Raw genomic sequence first — 23935 nt, 5'->3', positions numbered from 1 at the left:
GGATCTTTCTGGGGGGGGATGACAATACTGTTAAATTGGATCGTGGGGACGGCTCTGCAACTCTAAATTTACTACCAAACTTACAAAACCCAGCCGCATGCTCAACGCCAGGGCAATCTGTGCTATGTAAATTACACCTCTGTAAAGCAGTTGCAGAAAAGGGAAACACAACAGGGGCAGAACCAGAGGCCCCTCGGGGGCGGCTGTGCACCCTGCTTCCCTCAAGAGCACTTGGCAAGACCATGTGGTCGCAGCAGAGGAAGCTGGTGACCTCTCAGGAATCACTAGACAAACCTCCCGCTCACAGAAGCTCGTCAGATAAAGTGCGAGAGTGAGCATGGGGGGGCCAGAGGTCAGTTCCACTGGACACAGGACACAGCAAAGTCCCGGCCCTGAAAAGCCATTCATAAGGGCGGGGGGGGGGGGTGGCTGGACTGCCAGGCTCGCCTTAATGACAAGTGGCGGTGGAGAGGGAGCCCAGGCCCAAGGGGCCAAATACCACACGGGGTTCAGGATGTGCTGTGTGTACGAAAACCGAGAACACTGCTCTCATCCAACAGAAGCTTCAAAGCTGCCTCGACAAGATGTCACTCCCCGGAAGTGGTCAAAGGTGAACAGAAATGGGCCAAAGTGAAATGGGGAACAGGATAATGAGCCACGTGGAGGAGAAGGTGAGTGGAGGTTCATATATTACAGAAAAGGCACACAGAACAGAAAAGCAATCTGGATGCTGGAAAGGATGGAAATGAGTACAATTCTTTTAGAAAGTAATTGGCAATTATATGTCAAAAGCTTTTAAAGTGGTCACACCCTTCTAGGGAAAATGATGATAGTCTGTCACCATTACAGTGTTTGCAGAGAAAGTCCTTTAAAACATGGGAAAATGATCTATTTTATGTTAAATTAGCACAGTTGGATATAAATATTTAATCTCAACTAAGGAAAAAAAAAGCCAATATCCTGGAGAGAAACAATATATGAAAATGTTACGTGTTTTCTCTGGGAGGTGAAATTAAGTGATTCTTTTTCTTTTACCTGTTTTTCTGAACTTTCCAAATTTTTATTTTTTAATTTCTAAAATACCCACAATCCAGCTGCCGACTGGATTTTGTTAACTTTACCCTCTAGGGTTTGCACTGTGCAGAAACTAGGCTTTGTTTTCCAAATATAAAATTCTAATGCTGGATCTGCTTTTCCAAATTACAACCCACCGATCAAAAAATGACAACCCCCAGGTCCCAGTGGACCCCCAGGCGGTGTGCATCCCAGCCCTCGCTGAAAATAATCTCTACTAGGAGCGTGTAAAACTTCTGTCACCCTTTGGGACATGAGGATTTTGTAGCTGTTGCTTTGTTTTCAAGCGGGAAGGGAAAAAAAAAAAAAGAAAATTAAGAAAATTAAGAAAAACGATGAATTTAAACCTTAGCCTAGAGAGACAGGGTCAGTGGGCAGGTCCAAGCCTCGTCCTCGAGGGAGCCCAAATACCACCTAGAAGGGAGCTGGAGCCACAAGACCTTCGTGCCTTCTTAGAAGTGTTCTGTGGACACAGCAGTCCAGCTACATGATTTCAGCTGGCAGAGTCCCTTAACAGACATGCCCCCGGGATGCCACCCCAAGGTCAGGGGCAGAGCAGTCTGGACAGAGCTCAGCTGAGAACTGGCAGGGCAGGGCACAGCTAACTGGCCCCAATCACAAGCCCCTCGGCTCGGAGGCCTCAACCAGAACGCTGGGCCACACTGATGAGCCGGGGCCACCAGAGCAACAGGCAGTTAATTCAAGTCACAGCACAAAGTTTATTTTACATTTAAGAATGAGAATAAGTTTGGGGCGCCTGGGTGGCTCAGTCGATTAAGCGCCGGACTTCGGCTCAGGGCATGATCTCACAGTTTGTGGGTTTGAGCCCCACGTCGGGCTCTGTGCTGGCAGCTCAGAGCCTGGATCCTGCTTCGGATTCTGTGTCTTCCTCTCTCTCTGCCCCTCCCCCACTCGCACTGGGTCTCTCTCTCTCTCTCTCTCAAAAGTAAATAAATAAAACATTAAAACAATTTAAAAAAAGAATTAGAACAGGCTGGACATTAGCTCTCTAATTAGGACACTCTCGCTTGTATCCTCAGAGCTTCCTCCAATGTGGGAGAAAAAAGGTAAAGACAGAGCTAACAGGGGCAGCGGACTCCGGCCCCCACACGGGGTGGGCTTTTCTTTGGGAGAGTTAAGAGCCCACCCACCAATCAGCCAATCGAGTGTTAAGGGGCCCTGGTCTGCGGACAAGGAAGTCAAACAATCTCCAAGTAATCAAACAGAAGATCGGGTCTGCCCAGCCCCGTTTCAGCAGCAAGCCGTGCCGCTGGCAGGGAAAGGCACGCTAGGGCAGCTCCAAAGGCGAACGTAAACATCCAGAACACCCTTCTCTCCTGGCACTTTCCATCTCTCAGGGGGTTTTTCCTTTGCAAGGCAGAACTTCCACTCCTAGTTGTAAATCAATTTGAGTGCGCTGATCGCCTCTCCTCCCTCCCACTCTTTAGGGTATCTGATGAGTATTTTTCTACTCTCTCTGCCCCCGAACAAGCTTGTTTAGACACTGAAATGAATGCATTACTTCCCGCTCTGGCAACCTCCTTAATCCACAAGGCCCGGAGGTAGAGACCTCCCCTCGTTTTCCCTCTCTGAACCGCAAATCAAATCCTGGTGGCAGTTGTGACGACTCAGACCCAAGGAAGATGCCAAGTGCTTTGCCACCCTTCACCTTTCACAAATGCCTTTTTCCTTCATTCGACTGCAAATGATTCGCGTGCCAAGTGGCCTGGAGACCAGACCAACTCGACTCAACGTGACTCCCTAATCTGTAGCAAGCTGTCACTGGCCAACACATTTCCTGGGGGGACTGTTTTCAGTGTGTCTTCGTTTAATCACTGGCCTTGCTCCGTCCAAAAGCCTCTCCTGCCCGTGTGCCATGTGGATTCCATTAACTTGGCTATTTACTCTCCCTGCCGCCTCCCCCTCAGCCTGACAGTTAAAGTTTCCACCCCGATGGCCACTTAGCCACCTGTCGCTCCTCTTCTGCCATCCAATCTGACGTGAGTGTCACCTCTCTAGGTTCTGGGTCACGTCTTCCGGACTGGCTGTGGCCTGGGTGGGAGGACCCTGCATCCCGGAACTGTCTGGGCACGGGAGAGATGCCGGGTTACACGCAACCCCCTGCAGGCTGACGGGGCCTGGGAGGGGCCGAGATGACAGGACATGCGGACGCTGCTCCAGGCTGCCCAGCGCCCCCTCCCAACTTCCCCCATCTGGCTCCCATCTGACCCGAGCAGCTGGCCAGGTGGTTTTCATTTGCAGACGAAACCCCAGCAGCCCCAGCAGCCCCAGCACCACACACCTCCTGACCCTGGAGCCCATGTGAGGCCGACAGGCACGAAGACTGAAAGGCCGCACTTTCCGAGGCCGGAACCAGGGGTAAGAGAGCAAAGTGGGGTCTCGAGGCTTGGTAATTCTGACGACAGCCAAGAAAAAGAAATGCGCGGGTCTGACAACATGTGAATCAAATCTGGCGCTGGAGCGGAGGAAACAGGGAGAGGATTCGTCAAGGTTCCGTGTCCACCAGCATGCTGGAGACCACGAAAGCAGCGGCGGGTCTTGTGTGCGAATTGTGCTATGTCTACATGGTGTGTTAGGAAACCACTAAAATCAGGTTTATAAAGGAAGCGTAATGATTATGATTTTTTTAACGCTTATTTATTTTTGAGACAGAAAGAGAGTGTGTGAGCAGGGGAGGGGCAGAGAGAGGGAGACACAGAATCGGAAGCAGGCTCCAGGCTCTGAGCTGCCAGCACAGAGCCCGACGCGGGGCCTGAACTCACGGACCGTGAGATCGCAAGGTGAGCCCAAGTCAGGCGCCACCCAAGCACCCGCGTAATGATTATGATTTTAACCACAGTTATACTGATGACGGCTTTCTGTGTGCTTACTATGTGTTAACTCATTCAATCCTCATGAGACTGGCTTATCAAACAGCTCCCATCATTAATCCTGTTCCATAGATGAGAGGATCGAGGTACGGAGAGGTTACGGAACTTATCAAGGGTCACAAAGCTAGTCAGTGGCACAGCTGGAACATGAACTCAGCCTGGCTCCAGAGGCTATGTTTGTAACTGCCATGCTACGACCCTGCCACCCAGCAGGGAACAAACAGAAACACAACAGCACCTACTTATATACCCACCAGAACGTTAAATAATAAAACGCCAGAAAGAAGTACTCCAAAATAATACTTTGTCTAAGTAGTGAGATCGAGGTGATTTTTATTTTTTTATACTTTGCTAGTTTTTTCTAATTTTCTACCATTTGCTAAGTCAGAAGGAGACCATGACTATTTTCGCTGTGGAGTCCTTAAAGAAAAAAAGATCCCTTCTAGCAGTAGGGATCATCTGGCATCAGTCCCCGGCACTTGTAATGAAACTTTCACACGAGTCACTTCAACCACCAGCACGCGTGCGAGTGTCTCCACCTGTGAAATGGAAATGCCACCACCCGACCTCAGAGCCGGCTCAGGGAGACACGAGAGCACGGGCGGAGCTCCTGGCCCTGGACTGGCATCGAAAACGATCACACCCTATCCAGGAGGCCCAAAATATTACTGACCACAGCAGCTACCGCTTTCTGATGCTCACCCCCGCCCCCCGTCCCCCAGGCACGGAACACAAACGGAGTCAATTCTTTCTAACGCCCTGGTAGGTGGAAGGGAGAAATGAGGTTCAGGAGCTCACCCCGAGCCGCAGTGCCTGGAAGAGGCCAACCTAAGATTGGAACCAGGTTTGCCCAGCCCCAGGGCCCACGCTCCTTCCACGATCTCCACTTCCCTTTCAGATCAGGTTCCAGGTGAAGACAGACAGGCTATCACCATCTTCCTCTTTCTCGGCTGCTCCCTTTCAACTATTTCAGACTCCTTAAAGGTCCAGGGAGAAGGGAGCATGCCTCACATTGAAATGATTACAAGGCAGTTCTCAGTATCTTTGTTCACACTCGAAACCTGATCCACCTGGTTCAATTATCCCCCAGCTGTCCTTAACTCAGTCCAAGTTCATAGACAGATTGATGCTGACAGTCTTGGGAGCAAGCATCAGCCCTGCCCTCCTACAGCCATACTTAGGAGCAGTCTATTTTTCAGAACTGACTTCAGGAGACGGTTGCCATTTTGGCATACTAGATCCTAGACAGGAGTGGTGTGGTGGTTATTAAACACACCCTCTGTCAGGAGACACCGATCCCAGTTCTCCCGCATGGGCCAAAGCTCAACCCCGGGGGGGCTCAGATGGGTAACAGTGATGGCCTGGCCACGGACTGCAGTCTGGGGCAGTGGAGAACAAGCATGCATCCCCGAAACAGTGCTGGAGCGCTTCCGAAGAGGCCGACAGCAAGCCCTCTGGAAGCAGGACCACGTTGGATGGTGCCTCCTGACTCACCAGCAGGGGTGGGCCCTGCTTTAGGAATCCAAACATGTGAGTATTCTAGTTCCTCCTGACCTCCAAACAGACTTCCTGCCAGGGTTAATCAGATGCAGAAGAAATGTTTACTTCTTAAAAAAATGTTTAAAGTTCATTCTACGGTTCCTTAAAGTGTGGATCTGATATACAAAAAGTCCATTTTACTTGCTGTACATCAGTAGGAGTGTTTCAACCACCTAAGGGCAGAGGCCACCCCGACTGGGTGCACGCTGAGGCAGGAGGAAGACTGCACCCTGGGGATTATCGAGGTTCACATGGTTGTTCCACAAACAAGGAAACCGAGTCCAGAAAGAAAGCAGCTGGTACCAGAACCTTTGGAAGCAAAAACCCTTACAAACGATCCCTTTATACGTCTGCAATGTCAGCTGATATGGAGGCTTGTGTTGGAAAATCTAGTACTTCTGAAGGATAAAGGGGCAAGGGAAGAGAAGTATCTGAACTGCAGACACTCACCATGTTTATTTTGGGGAAGAACAGTCAGGAGTCCACGGAAGGTTATGAAAAACCCCAGTGACTCCATCTCTAATGTTTATCTTTGGAATAATAGAAAGGGATGTTTATTATTTGTAAGAATTCTCTTTGCTATTCCACGACTCGTTCCTGCATGCTAAGACTGCTCTCATCCGGTGCCAAGGAGACACTGCTGAGTCATCAAGTTTGTAAAAGTTATCACTGCTCAATTCGTGTCACCCTGCAGGGCAGGCTGCCATGCACCAAGTCAGCTATGCGGAGGGACTGCCGTCGTTCGCTCCCAGCGGTTCCTATGCCTCAACGACATTAAAGTCTGAGAACCCATCAGCCTGAGCAGCGAGCTGCTCTGAAATGCCCACCAAGTCAGCACGAGTTTCCCAAGGAGAAGCCACTGAGGGATCTGGAGGTTGGATCATGGCACAAGGAAGGGGAGAAGTGGGGACAGAGGATGGAAAGAAGGAACAGGGAAGGGGAGACAATGGATGAGAGGAAAAGAACTTACTGCCAGAGTTGGCACACGAGAAGCCTTTGAGAATGTGAGCGAAGAGGTGCCTGGGTGGCTCAGTCGGTTGAATGGCCAACTCTTGATTTCGGCTCAGGGCATGATCTCGAGGTTCGTGGGATGGAGCCCCTCCCATTGGGTCTGCACTGACAGTGCGGGCCCTGCTTGGGATCCTCTCTCCCTCCCTCCCTCTCCCCCCCCCCACCCCTGTCCATCTGTCTCTCTCAAAATAAACATTAAAAAAAAGAATGCGAGGAACAATCCTGTAACTGGCAAAATATAAAAGCTTTTTTTTTTCCCTACTCCCAACCAACACGTGGTGGAAGGGATGGCAAGGAATATATAATACTGGATGAAATACTACGAATACCACCTACACGCGTGCAGCACCCAGGAGCCTGCAAAGTGCTTCCACGTCAGCTGCAGAAATCTCCAACAAAGTTGTGAGGCCGACACCACCACCATCCCCGTCTATAGGAGAGGACGTGGGTGCCCCGGAAGGTGAGCGGAGCACGCCCCGTGGCACAGAGCTATTCAGTGACAAGGCTGGGGCCAGAAGGTGGGAAAACTTCTGCACCTGACAGTGTGGGAATATTAACAAATAATACATCCCTGAATCATCTAATTACCATCGCCCCACTTCTCTGAACGATTCTAGTACCAAGGTCCTCAACATACCCCAAAGCATATCCATCATGCAAATGGCTAACATTTATTGAGCATGAAGCACGTTATTATTACAAGTATTATTTTATTATTATTTCTCTCCATCCCCAATACCAACCATCCCCCTCTCGCCCAACCCACCGGGTCTCACCTGGTCTACCACAGTGGTCTCCTGACTGACCCACACTTGCCCAGCCCCCTCCCTTCTCCACACCAGGGTCAGAGCAAGCTTAAAGACTCAAAGGATCAGCCCCACTGCTTACACCCTTCGAGGTCTCCTGGGAAAGGGGCGCCTGGGTGACTCAGAGGGGTTAAGCCTCCTTGTGACTGCTCAGGTCGTGATCTCACAGTTCGTGAGTTTGAGGCCCGCGTCAGGCTCTGTGCTGACAGCTCAGAGCCTGGAGCCTGTTTCAGATTCTGTGTCTCCCTCTCTCTGCTCCTCCCCTGCTCGTGCTCGCATGCGCACGCTCGCTCTCTCTCTCTCTCTCTCAAAAATACAAGAAATGCTGGGGCGCCTGGGTGGCGCAGTCGGTTAAGCGTCCGACTTCAGCCAGGTCACGATCTCGCGGTCCGTGAGTTCGAGCCCCGCGTCAGGCTCTGGGCTGATGGCTCAGAGCCTGGAGCCTGTTTCCGATTCTGTGTCTCCCTCTCTCTCTGCCCCTCCCCCGTTCATGCTCTGTCTCTCTCTGTCACAAAAATAAATAAACGTTGAAAAAAAAAAAAAATACAAGAAATGTTAAAAAAAATTTTTTTTAAAGTCTCCTAGGAAAAAGACAACCCCCCCACTGGCGACTAGGAGGGTCCTGCCCACCTCTCCATCCTCCTCTCCCACCCTGCTCCTTGCCACCACTATCTTCCTTCCATCCCTCTACCCATCAAGCTCCTTCCTGCCACAGGCTTTGCACCCTGTGGTTCTTTCCACGTGGGCTGCTATTCCCTCAGCTCAAGCCCAGACCCTCCTGACTCTCCCAATGTCCGCCCCCATCCTGTAGCCTCAGGCAGCAAGACTCCCTCTGGGCACCATGACTACCTGGTCGGTGTTGGGCTCCCCCACCAGGCTGCAGTCTCCAGGAGAGCAAGGATGATGTCACTTCCGTACTGCCCGGGTCTGGCACAGTGTTTAACTCGGGGTCGGTGAATAAATATTCACGGAACAAGCGGACGAGTCTGCTATCTACTTGAGCACCAAGGACACAAAAGGCTGCCAGCTGTCTCCCAGTCGCAAGCGAGCTGCCCACCGTCACGCAAGTGCAGCAAGGATGATGAGGGGCTGCAGGGAGGTATGGGAAGAGCGCTGGATGTGGGGTCAGCATGTCCTGACAGGGGTGAGGCCCGATGATGACCAGCCCCGAGGGCGAACATCACTCAACCGCAGACAAACCCTGGGTGGCTTCTGCTTGGAGGCTATGTCCACCTCCCCGTCCTGGGACTCTGAACCAATGCCAATCCCACCCACCTCCACCGCACAGCCTCCCTCTCACCGAGCGTCCCGTTGTCACCCTGCTTGCTTCCACCCTTGCCTCTCACAACCCCTCCTCTGTGCAACAGCCAAAATAACCTTTTCTTATGTCAGCTCCCGGTATTCTCCTGCTTAAAACCCCAAGTCTTCTTATTACCATTAGAATAAGACCCGAGGCACAAGGCCCTGCATCCTCAGGGCCCCGGCAACCCGGCAAGGCTCAGCAGACCCTTCTGCCCGCTCCACCTTGGTGCCCCTGCCCCGGCCGGCCCCCCCGCGGGCCCCTTGGAGCTGCCTCCCTCTCAGTGCTCTCACCCGCCTTCCCTGCCTGCCCAGCACACCACCTGCTGCTTCCTCGCAGCACTTATCACTTGTGTTTATGATCTGTCCTCTCACCGCAAACCAGGGACTTTGTGTGGGTCACCACACAGGTGAATATTTGCCGAATCAACGCCTCCTACAATTTTGTTGGTTGTTTATTTCGAGAGAGCGAGAGAGCATGCGAGTGCGCATGTGGGTGCGGGGAAGAGCAGAGAGACAGGGAATCCCAAACAGGCTCCGTGCTCAGTACTGAGCCTGACGCAGGGCTCCAACTCACGAACCCCAAGATCATGACCTGAGCCTAAATCAAGAGTTGATGCCTGACTGACTGAGCCACCCAGGCACTGCAACAATGTTAATACAACTACTGCGCCCTTCCTGGGGACCAGCTGCAAGAAGCGTATGAGATGCATTGACTCATCCTCCAAACCATCACCCTATTCCCATTTTACAGATGAAGAAAGTGAGGAACAGAGAGGATATGTGGGATTCAAACCCAGGCAGCCAGCTCCATCCAGCACCTGAGCTGCTGACCACTACCCCACGTGTGCCGCCTCTCATCACTTCCCTGGAATGCAGACTTTTCTTGCATGTGGACGGAAGCTCCTGGAGAGCAGGTACCAGATCTAGAGGTGCCTGTTTCCTCAGGGTTAGGTATACTCATTGGAGGTCCTAGAAGAAAGCTTAGCAATAAGTGAAGAAATCAGGGGTGCCTGGGTGGCTCAGTTGGTTGAATGTTCAACTCTTCATTTTGGCTCCGATCACGATCCCAGGGTTGTGAGGTTGAGCCCCACACTGGACTCTGAGCTGAGTGTGGAGCCTGCCTAAGATTCTCTCTGCCCCTCTTTCCCACTTGTGCACGTGTGCACATGCTCTCTCTCTAAAAAATAATAAATAAATGAAGCAAGGAAGGAAGGAATCAGAGGGGCACCTGGCTAGCTTGGTCTGTAGGGCATACGACTCTTGATCAAGGGGTTGTGAGTTCGAGCCCCACATGGAGTGTAAAGATTACTCAAAAACAAAATCTTACAAAAAGAAAAAAGAAAAGAAAAAGCATCAGAGAAGACTTGGCTAGGAAAGCCGTACAAAAGATGGCACCCTGTCTGCCGTGCTTACAACTTACACACTCGCACTCAAGGATGGAGGCACCCTGCAGGTGGACCAGGCATGAGACACTGGCCACGTGAGTCACACCTCCAGAGAGGGAGTCAGTCCTGTAAGGTCTCCTATCTCTACAAACTCTTTCCCACGACATGTCATGCAAATGACATTTGGAGGGGGTTTCCCACTGCTTTCATTTTGCAAAGTTATAGAAGAATACTAACAACTACTATTGTTTTCTCCATGTTGTGCACTTATGCACAATCTCTGCTGTATCCTTGTGACCCCGTGGAGCACACGTGGTCATCCCAAGTGAGCAGGGAGGCTCGGTGATTTGAGAGAAGCTGACCCGCACAGCAGCGAGCGGGGGATCCAGGCTGGTTGTAAACCCGCACTCTGTACCACGATGCCAAAGCTTTCGATAATGTGGTTCGGGAAAGTGGTCCCAATTTTCTCCAAATGACTTCAAGTAGTACAGCTTAGAGACTGCAAGGCAAAGGCGGAACCATGTTTGGGTGAAGCACTTCTTCTAACCTGATGGTTCAAAATGCCCCACCACAGCTCAGAGCTCCGGGGGTGCGAAACCGCAGCCGTCAGCAGGCGCCCTCATGGAGAGATCGGCCTCCCGTACGGGAAGGAGGGCCTGAGTCTACACTGTGAATTCACGGAACCGGCCTGCGAAGAGGAAGCCAAAATGCAGACCAAGCAGCCAGGAAGCCAAGGGCCCACGGGGGCTGCCTGCGCAAGCCTCACAGGCCAGTTACAGGTGGCTCCGAGGGACTGAGTGGCAGGCGCAGACAATGCCACCTGGGCAGAGAGGAGACGGGAGGCGTCTAAGAAATGCCAAAGGCCAAAGCCGGGCTGAGTCCTGGCTAAGGAGAGCAGAGCGTGGCAAAAGCACCCAATACCAGCCAGCAAGTGCCCACGAGGGCACCGGGCCCCCAAGGGCTCACGGCATCCAAGACTCTGGTGATAATCCGCTCTATTATTTCACTCAATGAATCAACTTTACTCTCTGAAAGAGGCCAATTTCAAAGGACCTCTCCGTGCCCACCGATGGTCTGCCCAGCGAGCGGGAGTCAGCCAAGCTCACCATCTTAAAGCCTTCCAAAAGGGCTGGCCCACTCCAAGGTCCAAGGACATGGTCACGCCCAGCACCACGGTGGCTACCATATTCTTTCTCTCCAAGCCATGAAGAGGGCACAGTCTCAGAGCAGGCTGTTTACTTGAGGAAAATAAAGACGAATTTCCTGCATTTTATAGGGTTCTTAAATGCAAGGCTCATACCTTTAAGAGCAACCAATCTGCTACCACTGTAAATGGAGCGAGTTGAGGAGAGAAAAGCTTTGAGAAGCAAAACAAATGAAATACAAAAATGATCTCTGAATACTAATAAAGCCTCTCAGGAGGATCAGCTGCGAACCCAAGGCAGGATTAGGTATTCTACGGGCCACAATGCACACACACACACACACACAAGCGCGCGCGTGCACACACACACGAAAGATCTACGTTTTATACAGAGGCTGTCACACAGGAACATCCTTCCAACAATACCAGTCTCAAGATCCCGGGCTTCAGTTCCCTTGACTGGGGCTGCCCATGGTTCATAAATAAACTGCCTTGGACGGAATGCAGACCCACCCCACCTGGCCATGACTGCACCATACAGAAAGGCTACTCCAACGCACAGGCCCAGCCTGGCCAAGTATCTCCATCCAACCACATGACATCCACAGACCGCATCTCACCTGGGCTGCCCCAGTGTTCTACCTGGGAAGGGGGAAGGAGCAGCGTACTGCAACACAGAACTGCTCAGACCACGGGATCTACGCAACACAAAACCACTTACATTTCAAAGGGAGAAGGGGGGGGGAGTTGCCTAGACACAACTTGAGCAAGAGAGGCTCCTGAGACTGTAAGAGGCACTAACGAGGGGTCATTATACTCACCTTAACGGGGGCACTCTGGAGGATTTTCAGCCAGGAAATGGAACAATGACCAGCATTCCCGACTATTACTTAGAGATTAGCTCGGTGCTGTGGGGCAGGGAGAGGGGAAGTTTAAAGGGTTCTATTTAACCCCAGAAAGGCAGGAAGTTCCAACAAAAAGGCTGTCACTCTATCCCAGTCTTGTTGGAGCTAAAGCACAGCAGGAAAATCAAACAAACCAAAGGGGAATTGGAGCCGTTCGCCAAAGGAGGGGCCTCGGGATTAATGGACTCTCTAATTTTCGAATTTCCTGAGGTTTCCGGCTAATTAGGCCCCTTAGCCATACTGTAATGTGATCAAATTTCAGCTGAGTTCACAGAAGGGCTCAAGGTAGAAGATGGCACTGAGATCACCACTGGGCCCCAGGGACTGCAGACAAGGCCCGTGGCACTTGCTTCCAGCTTGATCCGCACTAATTAGGCACCTCTAATTCCCCCAACAATGACTCAGAGGCCGGCTGGGAGGGCACCGTGTAATCCACCATGTACACTCAGGGAGCTCTGGTCTTGCACGTAAGGATAATTCTCGAATTCGGTCTGAGCGTGCAGACACGCACGACTCACAGGTGGGGAGAGACGACGCTGAGTGAGTGCAACGCCAGCAAACACATGCGAGAGCAAACACCTTCAACCTCGCTAACCAAGAAATGGGAAAAATGAGGTACTATTCGATGCTCATGAAATCAGAAATTTGACGGCCGACAAGGAAGCAACACAAGGACACTCATATTGCTGGTGGCGTCAGGACCTGGCCTGACACCCTGGGAAGACAGTCTGGCAGTATCTGTCAAGGGCTGTGACAGCGTTCCCACTCTGACACACTGATATTCCCCCTGGGGGTCCATCCTACCGAAGAATCCAAGTACAAGGGAAACCGCGTGAGGGAGCCCAGTCACTGTGACACTGTTCCGAACGCAAAACACGAAGCGACCTACACGGATGTCGGGGAGGTTAGGGCTGTGTCCATCCATCTGCTCTGCTCTAAGGAGCCATTAAGGAAGGACAGCTGGGAAGACTTCTTGCTCGCCTGGGCAAAGTCCTAGGTCACGGAAGTTGTTTTGAGTGGACTTGACTTTTCAGAGCAGTTTTAGGGTCACGGCAAAGCTGAGCAGAAGGCACAGAGATTTCCCATCTACCTGCCACCCAACTCGTGCACAGCCTCTCCCAGGACCAGCACTCCCCTCCAGAGCGGGGCCTCGGTTGTAAGGGAGGGACCCGCATCGATACGTCGTTATCACGCAGTCGTGGTTTACTGCCGAGCACCCACCACAGAGCATCATCACACAGACGAGTTCCGCCAGAAGTTCCTACAAGTCCCGCACGCTCCACCTATTTCAGTCTTTCCTCTCCCCCGACCCGACAGCCACTGGCCTTCTTACGGTCTCTACAGTGTGCCGTTTCCAGAATGTCCTGTTGCCGGAATCGCACAGACTGTAGCCTTTTCAGACTGGCCTCTTTCACTCGGTGCATTTAGGTTTCCCGTGTCTGCTCGTGGCTTGACAGCTTCTCTCTTTAGCGCTCACCAGTGTTCCACTGGAGTGGGTCACAGTGTGTCCATCCGCTCACCTGCTGAGGGACACCTTGGTGGCTTCCAAGTTTTAGCAATTATGAATAAAGCTGCTCTAAACACCCATGTGCAGATTTCTGTGTGGACATAATTTTTCAACTCTTTTGGGTAAATACCAAGGAGCACGGCTGCTGGAATATGGGTTTAGTTTTGTAAAAACCTGCTAAACTCTTCCAATGGGTCTGTACCATTTGCATTCCCACCAGCAACGAATGCAAGTTCCGGATGCTCCATGATGCCAGCCAGCACTTGGTATTGTCAGTGTTCCGGATCTGGGTCATTTGAACAGACGGGGGGTGGAGGGGGTACGTAGGGGGAAGCTCGCTGTTGGTCATGTTGGCTCTTAAAAAGGAAGATAAGGGGAACCTGAGTGTCAGTCAGGTAAGCATAGACTCTTGACTTCAGCTCAGGTCGTGATTTCACGGTTGTGGGATCGAGCCCCGTGTAGGGGTCCAAGCTAAGCATGGAGCCTGCTTAAGATATTCACTCTCTCTCTCCCTCCCCCATGAGCATGCACGCTTCTCTAAAATAAAAAATAAAGTGCTCCTGGATAAAAAAAAAAAAAAGGGGGGGGGGGAGGAGATAAAAAACTACTGTGCCCTATGACCATAACTAATCAAAACCCACATGTACGTGATAAATAAAAGGACTTATTAAAAATGACACTCTTAACAAGTGATTTTTCCTTCTACAACCCAAGCTTCTCTCAATGAAGCTTTATCAGACTGAACCGTATGAAACAGCCAATGCCAGTCACTGTTGGCCTACGATGATGGCAACTTCATGTGGCTCAGCTTAATAGTTCTATAATTAAGTCTTAATAACCTCAGGCATTCACAGCATTTGTCCCTATTCTATGCCACCACCCCCTCCTCAGTGTAGACAAACCTCTCCACACGTGGGCAAACAAGCTGATGGGTGTGCAAGCCAACCTTTACAAAGCTGTAATCCAAAAAGGTACAGAAGTCCTCCCAAGAGGACGTGAAGCAGCTGATAAACAACAACAACAACAACAACAACAACAACAACAAAAAACAGCCAGGGGCGCCTGGGTGGCTCAGTCGGTTAAGCCTCTGACTGGCTCAGGTCATGATCTCACAGCTCATGAGTTCGAGCCCCGCGTTGGGCTCTGTGCTGACTGCTCAGAGCCTGGAGCCTGCTTCGGATTCTGTCTCTCTCTCTCTCTCTCTCTCTCTCTCAAAAATAAATACTAAAAAAAAAATTTTTTTTTAATAAATACACTTAAAAATAAGACAACACAGCCAGTGGAAGTCAATTTCACCACATCTCAGTCCCATCCTAAAAGCCACAGGCAGCCTCTCCCGGCACCACAGTGTGGAGAGGACACTTCTAAGCTGTGAATTCAAAGGGCAAAAAGCCGTCACTTAGTCAGGGAAGCCGGGGCACAAAGTCCAGCACCTTCTGTACGAGTCCAGCACCTTCTGTACGAGTCCGGCCTTCTGTACGAGGGGGCGTGTGCGAGGGGGGACAGTTGCTGCCGGGCTCCCCTCACTTCTGCCTGCCCTTCCACAGGCCTCCTTCACCCAACCAGGACCCACCTTTCAGGCCAGCATCTCAGAGGACGTTTGCTTCCCTTTCCTGGCCTCAGGGCACGACCAATTCTACTCCACTAGGTACCGGGATTCCCAGCGCCCAGAAAACAGGATCTGAAGGACAGGAAGGCACACTGGGAACGGCACACTGAACAGCTGTCTGCAGAGGTGGGGCAGCGTCTCTCAAACGTCAGCGCACAGGTAGAAAATATCTGGACAGAAACGTACATCACGCTCCTAGCACCATCGCTGGGATGGACTTAGGGGTGGTTCCACTTTCCTAACCACACATTTCTATGCTGTTCAAATAAAGTATTGCTTTTCTAGGGAGAAAAACAGGGAATTAAATATTTTTAAAAAGAGAGAATGAGAGATCTGCTTTGATTCAGTTCTTTCCGAAACTTCCTACCACTCCTCGCTCAGCCTGCTGGCCTCTACCTCAGAGTTCCCACGTAGTAGAATTTCTTTATTCAAAAAAGAGGGGTCGGGAGAAAGAAACCTCATGTACTGGAAGGTCCCCCCGGGCCAGGCACTGTACTAGGGATTTCCATCCAAGTCATTTGCCCGTTTGATTAGCTGAAGCGGGTCCTGGCCCTTCTGAACAGCTATGAGGGCTGAGGGCCGTCTGCAGGCAACTGAGCTCTCTAGCTGAAGATCCACTACCTGGCGGGAGCGCCGGCCTCGAGGGAACCCGGTCATCTCTGGAGAAGGGCACCAGGAGCTGTGTTAGTGTCATTTACTCTCCCAAACAACCCCATGAGGTAGTTTCCTGAGATCAGCGCCTCTGTTTCAAGGATGAGTAGGAGAGCTCATGGTCAAGCAGACCGCAAGCTTCCTGGAGGCAGAGCTTTATTCCCTGTTGCGTCCTGGGCACGCAGAACAGTGTGGTTCATGGGAGAAGCCTCCGGAAGCACGACTGCTGGGTGTGGCGATGGAAGCCCACAGGCTCAAAGGGGTGGAGTGGCTTGCACGAGGCTGCCTGGCTAAGCAGGTGGGTGGTCAACTTCTGCTCCAACGCAGCAAGGCTGGCCATGGTTCTTCACTGCTTCAGGGCACACAGGGGAGCCAGAGAATGTTTTAGGACGAAGCTCCGCCTCTTCCTCTCTCCCGGAGCCCACTGTGAGCTCACTGCTAGTTCCTGGAGCTCTGGCTGACCTAAGCTGAGCAAGGGCATCCCAGCAGGAGTGTGTTCAAAGCAAGCCTTTCGTGGATACGCGTACAGGAGGACACAGGCTTGCCAGATGGGCACCTGCACCCCCTGCTCACCTTACTCCTAAACCCTCACAGCCAGTGACCCCAACTTAAGCACCACTGTAAAGCCTATCTCTTAAAAACCCCAACTGAACTTTTACCTAAAGCAAGACTTATTTAATTATTTATTTATTTTTTAACGTTTAGGGGCACCTGGGTGGCTCGGTCGGTTAAGCGTCCGACTTCAGCTCAGGTCATGATCTCACAGTCCGTAAGTTCGAGCCCCGTGTCAGGCCCTATGCCGACAGCTCAGAGCCTGGAGCCTGCTTCAGATTCTGTGTCTCCCTCTCTCTCTGCCCTTCCTCTGCTCCCACTGGCTGTCTCTCTCTCTTAAAAATAAAATAAAAACATAAAAAATTTTTTTTAAGTTTTAAATATTTAAGTAAATACATGTATAAAAATACATCTATTTTTAAAATAGCCATTACAGGGGGGCCTAGGTGGTTCAGTTGGTTAAGTGTCCAACTTCGGCTCAAGTCATGATCTCATGGTTCATGGGTTCAAACCCCGGGTCAGGTTCTGTGCTGACAGCTCAGAGCCTAGAGCCTGCTTCAGATTCTGTGTCTCCCTCTCTCTCTCTGCCCCTCCCCTGCTCACACTATGTGTGTGTCTCTCTCTCAAAATTAAACATTAAAAAAATTTTTAAATAGCCATTACATAAATAAAGCTTCCACTGAAAATGAGCTCAGAACAAGGCAGCGCTGAGTGGGAATCTGAACTCTACAGTTAACCGGCGACACAGCTACAGGTAAATGACTTGGCCAAGCCTCAACATTCTCATCTATGAAACTAGGATAACACCTAGTTTCCTTGGGACAAACATTAACTCATTCCTCTTACATGAGATAGCGCGGGTCGTCTGGGTGGCTCAGTCAGTTAAGCGTCCAACTTCAGCTCAAGTCATGATCCCATGGTTCAAGATTCGAGCCCCACGTGGGGCTCTGCACTGACAGCTCAGAGCCTGGAGCCTGCTTTGGATTCTGTGTCTCCCTCTCTGCCCACCTACCCCCCTCCCAAATAAATAAACATTAAAAAGTAACTAAACAAATAAATAAATGAGACAGTGCATTTACTTAATGTCTTGAATACCATGCCCAGAACACCGAGGGGAGTTCAATGAGTAAGTGCTATTGCTATTAAAGACAAAATCATAAAATCTAGTCCATCTGGTCCAACACCCTCGTTACAGATGGGGAAAAGGAGACCTAAGGAAGGGAAGTTAACTTCCGCTTATCCAATATAGCGCCCATCACGGTACCTTATCAACAGAGGGCGCCCGTAAGTGTACCGTGTAAACAGTGCACGCGAAATAGCGGTGGTACTGGATATGAAACAACACATTCACCTAATCTGCTTAGAAATCAAATCATTTAATGGTATTCCCTATGGCTGCAATCTAGAATAATTCTGTAAGTTGTTGAAACTTTTTCAGTGAGGTTCAACATTCACCTGGACGTGCACTGCCCAACACCGCAGCCACTAGCCACTCCTGGTTATTTAAGAAAAATTGAGTGAAACTAAATATTCAGCTCAACACACTAGCCACATGTGAAGCGCTGCATGTTGTCTAGAGGATGCCGGACGGCACAGGTACAGAACATTTCCATTATCACAGAAACTTCCAGTGGCCAGCACAGCTGTAGAAGACAGAAGACATCCTTAAGCAATGTTTCACTTCTTAAACAGTGGATCCGGTTTCCTAAATCCTACTGTCTCCTAACAGCACTACCAGAAGATCAGAAAAAGACTTCATTAGCCTTCTTTTTCTCATGCATTCTCTTACCAAGCCTAACGTCCCTCAAAAAGTTACAAACAATGTATCACTGGGGGAGGGAAGGGAGGGTGTGGATAGGGGTCTAGAAGGCAATGGGGACCAAGGACAGGTAAAAGTAAAAATGAGTCTAATTAAATGTGTACTGAGCAAACACCTAACTTCCACCACTATTCTCCACCCACATCAGTAAAGGGAACGTGCTTCCCAATAGGTCAGAGGTCCACTCACCACGGCTCCTTACACAGAAGGACCTTCAAAGGGCTGGTAGCTTACCTCCGCTAAGAGGCACTTCTGGTTTTGCAACAGGATACGATGAGTGCACAAGCTAATTTCTTTTGCCATTTAATTCTAATGCCAAAATGCTCAGGTAACCCCACCTAAGCCCAGCACAGCCTCGCACTCGCCCCTTTCAAGGGTCCACAGAGAAGCCCTGCAACATTGGAATAGACCCAGAGAGCGGTCCTCTCTGCAGCTGTGCCCACTTCCATTGCCTTCTCTGAGGTCCCAGCAGGCCGACACCCCCCCTCCAGAAGCCAGGAAGGCCACTTGGCACCCTCAGCTCCTGGGATGCTAGGACACACACACACACACACACACACACACACACACACATCACAGGAATGATGCAGAAGCATTTTCATAATACTCTACCTTTTACATTAAAAAGGAGGGGAAGTAAAGGATTTATTTGTATTTATTTGTTACATCTTAAAAAATGAGTAAAGAAAAGAAACACAGCCAGCTACACAAAAGCTTTCCCATGAAGATTTGCAGCAGAATTACGCATAACATCCCAAACCTGGAAGCAACCCCAAATGTCCATGAACTGGTAAAAGGACAAACTGTAAAATACCCATGCCATGGAATACTGCGGAATCCTACACAGCAGTGAAAAGGAACAAACTATCAACACAACCAACCACGTGCATGAATTTCAAAAAAATCAGGCTAAAGGGAAAGAAGTCAAACACAAAAGTCTACGTCCTGTGATTTCTATGAAATTACAGAAAAGACAAAACCAACGTAACAAGGCACATCAGTGGCTGTCCAGGGATGGGGTGGGGGAAGGGCAAGAGATGAAAAGGAAGAGGCACAAGGGAGCTTGTCAGGGTAAATGAGCTATTCTACAACTTGGTGTGGTGGTGGCTACGTGATTATTACCGAAACTCATTAAACTCTACATTTAAAACTGGTGAATTTCATTGCAGGGAAATAATGCCTCGATAAACAAAATGAAACAAAACAGAGGATGGGAATATTACCAGTGTCAGACAATGGATTCAGGGAAGGGGGGGCAGGCAGGAGGAGGTGGACACACGAGGGCAAGGACAGGAGGGACCCTGTTCATTACACAGTGCCTTAATGCAAGAGTTCTTATTTTTCATCTTGGGATTGCACTGCCCATTCCAAATCTGAGTTACAATTCTTTTTTTTTTTTTAAGTTTATTTATTTTGAGACCACAAGAGAGAATGGGAATCCTGAGCAGGCTCCACACCGTCAGCGCAGAGCCTGATGTGGGGCTAAAACTCACGAACCCAGATATCATGACCTGAGCTGAAATCAAGAGTCAGACACTCAACCAGCTGAGCCACTCAGGAGCCCCCTGTGTTACAATACTTTCAAAGCTAGACTCAGAGGAGAGCTCTGGGTACTGGCTCAGCTGGGGCAGGGTGATCCAATGTATGGTTCCTGTCCAATGAGCTACAGGCACAAAATCTTACAGGGCCGGTGGGGGGGGGGGGGGAGAGAGCGGAAAGCCTCTACATCAAACATCAAACAGAGTTGAATGTAGAAAATCATCACCTCCTCTTCTCCAGAGGCCAGAGCTACCTGTCCCGGCCCTCCTGTGTTATTAGAAAAACAACGGGGGCAGGAGGGGGGGGGGGGACGGGGCGTGCCTGGGTGGCTCAGCTGGTTAAGTGTCCAACTCTTGATATTGGTTCAGATTATGATCTCACAGTTCATGGGATCGAGCCCCACGTCGGGCTCTGCACTGAAGAGCCTGCACTGAGAGCCTCTCTCTCTGCCCCTCCCCTGCTTGCACACTCTCTCTCAAAATAAACGTTAAAAAAACAAAAATTAAAGAAAAACAATAGTGACCATTTGTTGAGCACGTACTATATACCCCAGGTGCCATACTACTCATCTGACACGTACCATCTCATTAATAACAAGGCCAACAACGACATGCATGGAGCCCTTACTACATGCCAGGTACGATGGCAGGTATGTTACCTGTTTTATTTCACATAACTTCCAACAGACCCTCTGATGGGGCACTGGCCCCACAGGGTTAAATGACACCCAAAGCCACGCAGCTGAAAACGAGGAGCAAGGACCCAAACCCAGGTGGTCTGGCTCCAGAAGCCAGGCTTTATATCCATGTCCAAGAACAACTCTGTTGCCAGGACAGAGGCAACACTAACCGCTACACCCACATCACACACCCCAGTGCTCTGCGCTCCAGAGCACGGCAGGCCTGCCACGAGGGTCGCCCACTCCCACACTAGAGAGGGGGCCAGAGAGACAGAGGAGCTCAGGATGCTGCCAGGCTCCGAGGCCTCATTCTTTGCACTAGACCAAGCTGCTCCGTTGGCTAACAAGCCATGAGGGCTGAAACCCAAATAAAAATAAGAAGCACGTGGGAAGACAAAATGTTCCTGAGCTGCAATATTTTTAAATCTGTTTCTCTGAGCAAACGAATTACGTGTCCAGGTCAGCCCAAGCTGCTGTCAGAGGAGCGGGGAAACCACAGAGGTATCACTGAATGGCACCCCAGAATTCTTGAGCCTGGAGGGACTCTGGTGCTCATCAGTCCGATATAAAGAAGAAATGGGAGAGGGGGAGGCTGGGGGGGCTCAGTCGGTTAAGCATCCGACTCTTGATTTCTGCTCGGGTCATGATCTCACGGTTTGTGAGACTGAGCCCCGCGTCAGGCTCTGCAATGACAGCACAGATCCTGCTTGAGATTCTCTCTCTCTCTCTGTCTCTCTCTGTCTCTCTCTCTCTGCCCCTCACCCCTCCTCTAACTCTCAAAATAAATAAATTAAACTTAAAAGAAGAAGAAGAAACAGGGTGGAAAATTCCCCTGCCAGAGACGGGAGGGGAAGCATTCATCATCACACAGCACATCAGGGGCCAGGACGTGGCCTGAAGTCAGGGCTCCGGAGTCCTGGAGCAGTGCCCCCTGCCCCTGCAACATTTCCCGTGCGGTATGCAGATCACTGGAGTCTGAGAGAGGTTTTAGAAGGGTATGGACACATGGAATTCAGCGGTGACTTATTTTTAATATGCACAAAAAATGACAAGCACCTCAAACGTGACCTTACAGATGTTTCTGCTTAGGAAGAGGTGAAAGCAGGCAGCGGTGTTAGGCTCAAGCCACTTTGAAGAAAATCACTAAATAATGATAAAGGCAGCATAAAAATATGGCAGAGTGCTGGCAGATGGCCAAGTAGGGAAACAGGTCCTACACCATCCTGGGCTCACCCCGGCAGCAGGCTAAAGCAAGAAACCAAAGGAAAAGGTGAAACAGAAAGGGAGAGCGCAACAGAGGTGTGGAGCCCCACGGGTAACCCCACTCTTACCCAGTGAGTGAGTGCCTGCAGCCAGGGGCATCCAGGTGTCCCGCTCGCCACTCCCAAGCTGATCCAGCCCGAGCCAACAGTCTTCCCACCCCAAATGTGAGAAGGTCCCAACACCAAGCATCAGCCCAGTCCAAGGGCACAGACATCCTGGATCCTGTGTACCCCCCATCCCCAGACTGCAGGCAAGGGAGCCTTACTCTGCTCCCAATGCTTGGGCCAGTTGTGAAGCTGTAATCCATTTTCTTGCCTCGGTGACGCAGATGTCACAGACTCTCCTTTCTATTTTGCCACATGCTTCTGTTAAACTCCCGGTGCGGGGGGCCAGAAGTCCCCCTCAAGGCCTCCCAGGTGGTAAGAGCCCAAATTACCGGTATTGGTTTTGGTTCAAAGTACAGTTCGGGTTCACGAAACACCGCGTTATGCCTCCCCGTCATCTGTTTCCACGGCAGCGTCAGGTGCTGGATCTGTGGCTGGAAGCCACTGCAGGGCAGCAAAGGCCCTTAGGAGCTGCGCCCGCCCACCCCGAAGGTCTCCAGGAACAAAACGCTCATCTAAAATCACGGGGGATACAAAGCACCTTCTGATCACAATGGAGTCAGCCTCGCTCCAAGAGGCAGAAGCACCCAACCGTCTAAAGACAGGACAAGTGACCCCCGAGCACTCAAGTCTTCTCAGGCTCTGAGAAAGATTCGCTCATTACTGGAAAACTGCCTCTAATACCTACAGGGATAATGCTTTTCCCCACAACTCCCCCTCCCAACGACAACAACAAGAATCAAAAGTCTGGGGAGGAACTCTATCAAAATCTTATTTTCAACCCATCATCAGTGTCACCACCTCTGTGTCACCAGCTAGATGGCACGGCCACATACCGGGTTCATTCGGCACGCCGCGTCCAACAGCCGGTTCTCGCTCGCTGCAAAGTCACCTCCTTGTGAAAATTTATGAGTAAAGCCCCCAATCAACACTCGGGGCACTTTCACGGTCACGCCCAGACCTGCGCAGAGCCGCAGACTCGCTGAGCTGCCCAATGCGCACGGTCTCCGAGACGGAACAAGGCGACGATCTGCTCCACCTCAGCTCTCGCGCCCTCGGCAGGAGTCCTTCCCGCAGGCTCTGTCTGCAGTGTCACCTTCTCCATACCTCGGTGTGCTCTGTTGACCTTGTGGTCTAGAAGTGGCCCCCAGGCTCAGCGCCGTCCAGAGCTCCTGAGCACGGGCGGCTGGGAGCACGAAGGAGAATGTGTGCGCGCTTAGACAGGCTCCGCTCAGGCCCCAGCTAGTGTGCGGCGGCCCCGACGGTGATGTTAATGAGCCAACCGCACCAAACAGTGTCCTCAAGCAGAAACACACATAACACAAGGTGTTTTTTTCTTTTATGTTTCACATCAGATCCTCAGACCTTACTCATCTTGTAGCTGAAAGTTTGTGCCCTTTTAGCAAACTCGATTTCCCCTGCACAACACCCCCCCCCCCACCCCCCGCCAACCACCGTTCCATTCTGCTTCCGAGTTTGACTGTTATTTGTTTGGATTCCACATGTAAGTGATGCCATACAGTATTTGTCTTTCCGGTTATGTATTAATCAGAGGACAAAAATGTTGTGACCGGAAGATCCCAGGAACTAACTGTAGCCTGCATTTCTCCTAGAAGCAATGGTCAGGATTTGCTAATTCACTGTTCGCGGTGACGCTACAGAATGATAACTGAGCAACAGCAATAGACTGTATACACGTAGGTAGGAAGAGAGTTCGTATCTCAAGACACAATCACACGGAGTTGGGGAGAGTTCATACTCCCAAGACGCGATCACACGGAGTGGGGGAGAGGTCACACCCACAAGACATGATCACACGGGCAGGGAGAGTTCACACCTACAACATGACAACGTGGCAGGGAGAGTTCATACCCACAAGACGCGATCACACGGGCAGGAAGAGTTCATACCTACAACATGACAACACGGGCAGGGAGACAGTTCATACCCACAGGACACAATCACATGGGTGGGGAGGTTCATCCCCACAAGAACAATCACATAAGCAGAGAAAAAGTTTATACCTCAGAAACAGCCTATAGGAACAAAGTCATACATAACATGCAATAAGCAAATAAGCAAATAAGGAGGACCAGAAAAAGTGCTGTATGAAAGCCTCCACGTTATTTAAAAAAAAAAACAAACCACACACAAA

General features: G+C 50.7%; 1 protein-coding gene across 4 annotated transcripts in view; it reads right to left on the bottom strand.

The window, feature by feature from the left end:
- Positions 1 to 23935, bottom strand: part of CAPZB (capping actin protein of muscle Z-line subunit beta) — a 135214-nt gene that overhangs the window by 95472 nt on the left and 15807 nt on the right. Inside the window, exon 1 of one of the 4 annotated variants that reach the window (XM_047082738.1) lies at positions 22617 to 22640. The exons of the other annotated variants lie outside the window; for them this stretch is intronic. Coding sequence (XP_046938694.1) covers positions 22617 to 22625 — 9 coding nt within the window. The 5' untranslated portion in view covers positions 22626 to 22640. Of the gene's footprint in view, positions 1 to 22616; positions 22641 to 23935 lie in introns of those variants that run through there. 4 annotated transcript variants of the gene reach the window in all.

Source organism: Lynx rufus, unplaced genomic scaffold, assembly GCF_022079265.1.
Source record: "Lynx rufus isolate CCGP_SWC_20201006 ecotype Redwood Valley unplaced genomic scaffold, mLynRuf1.p SCAF_2, whole genome shotgun sequence".
NCBI classification, from domain to species: domain Eukaryota; kingdom Metazoa; phylum Chordata; class Mammalia; order Carnivora; family Felidae; genus Lynx; species Lynx rufus.
The sequence above is the reverse complement of the archived record's forward strand: the minus strand, read 5'-3'. Positions and strand labels throughout refer to the sequence as shown.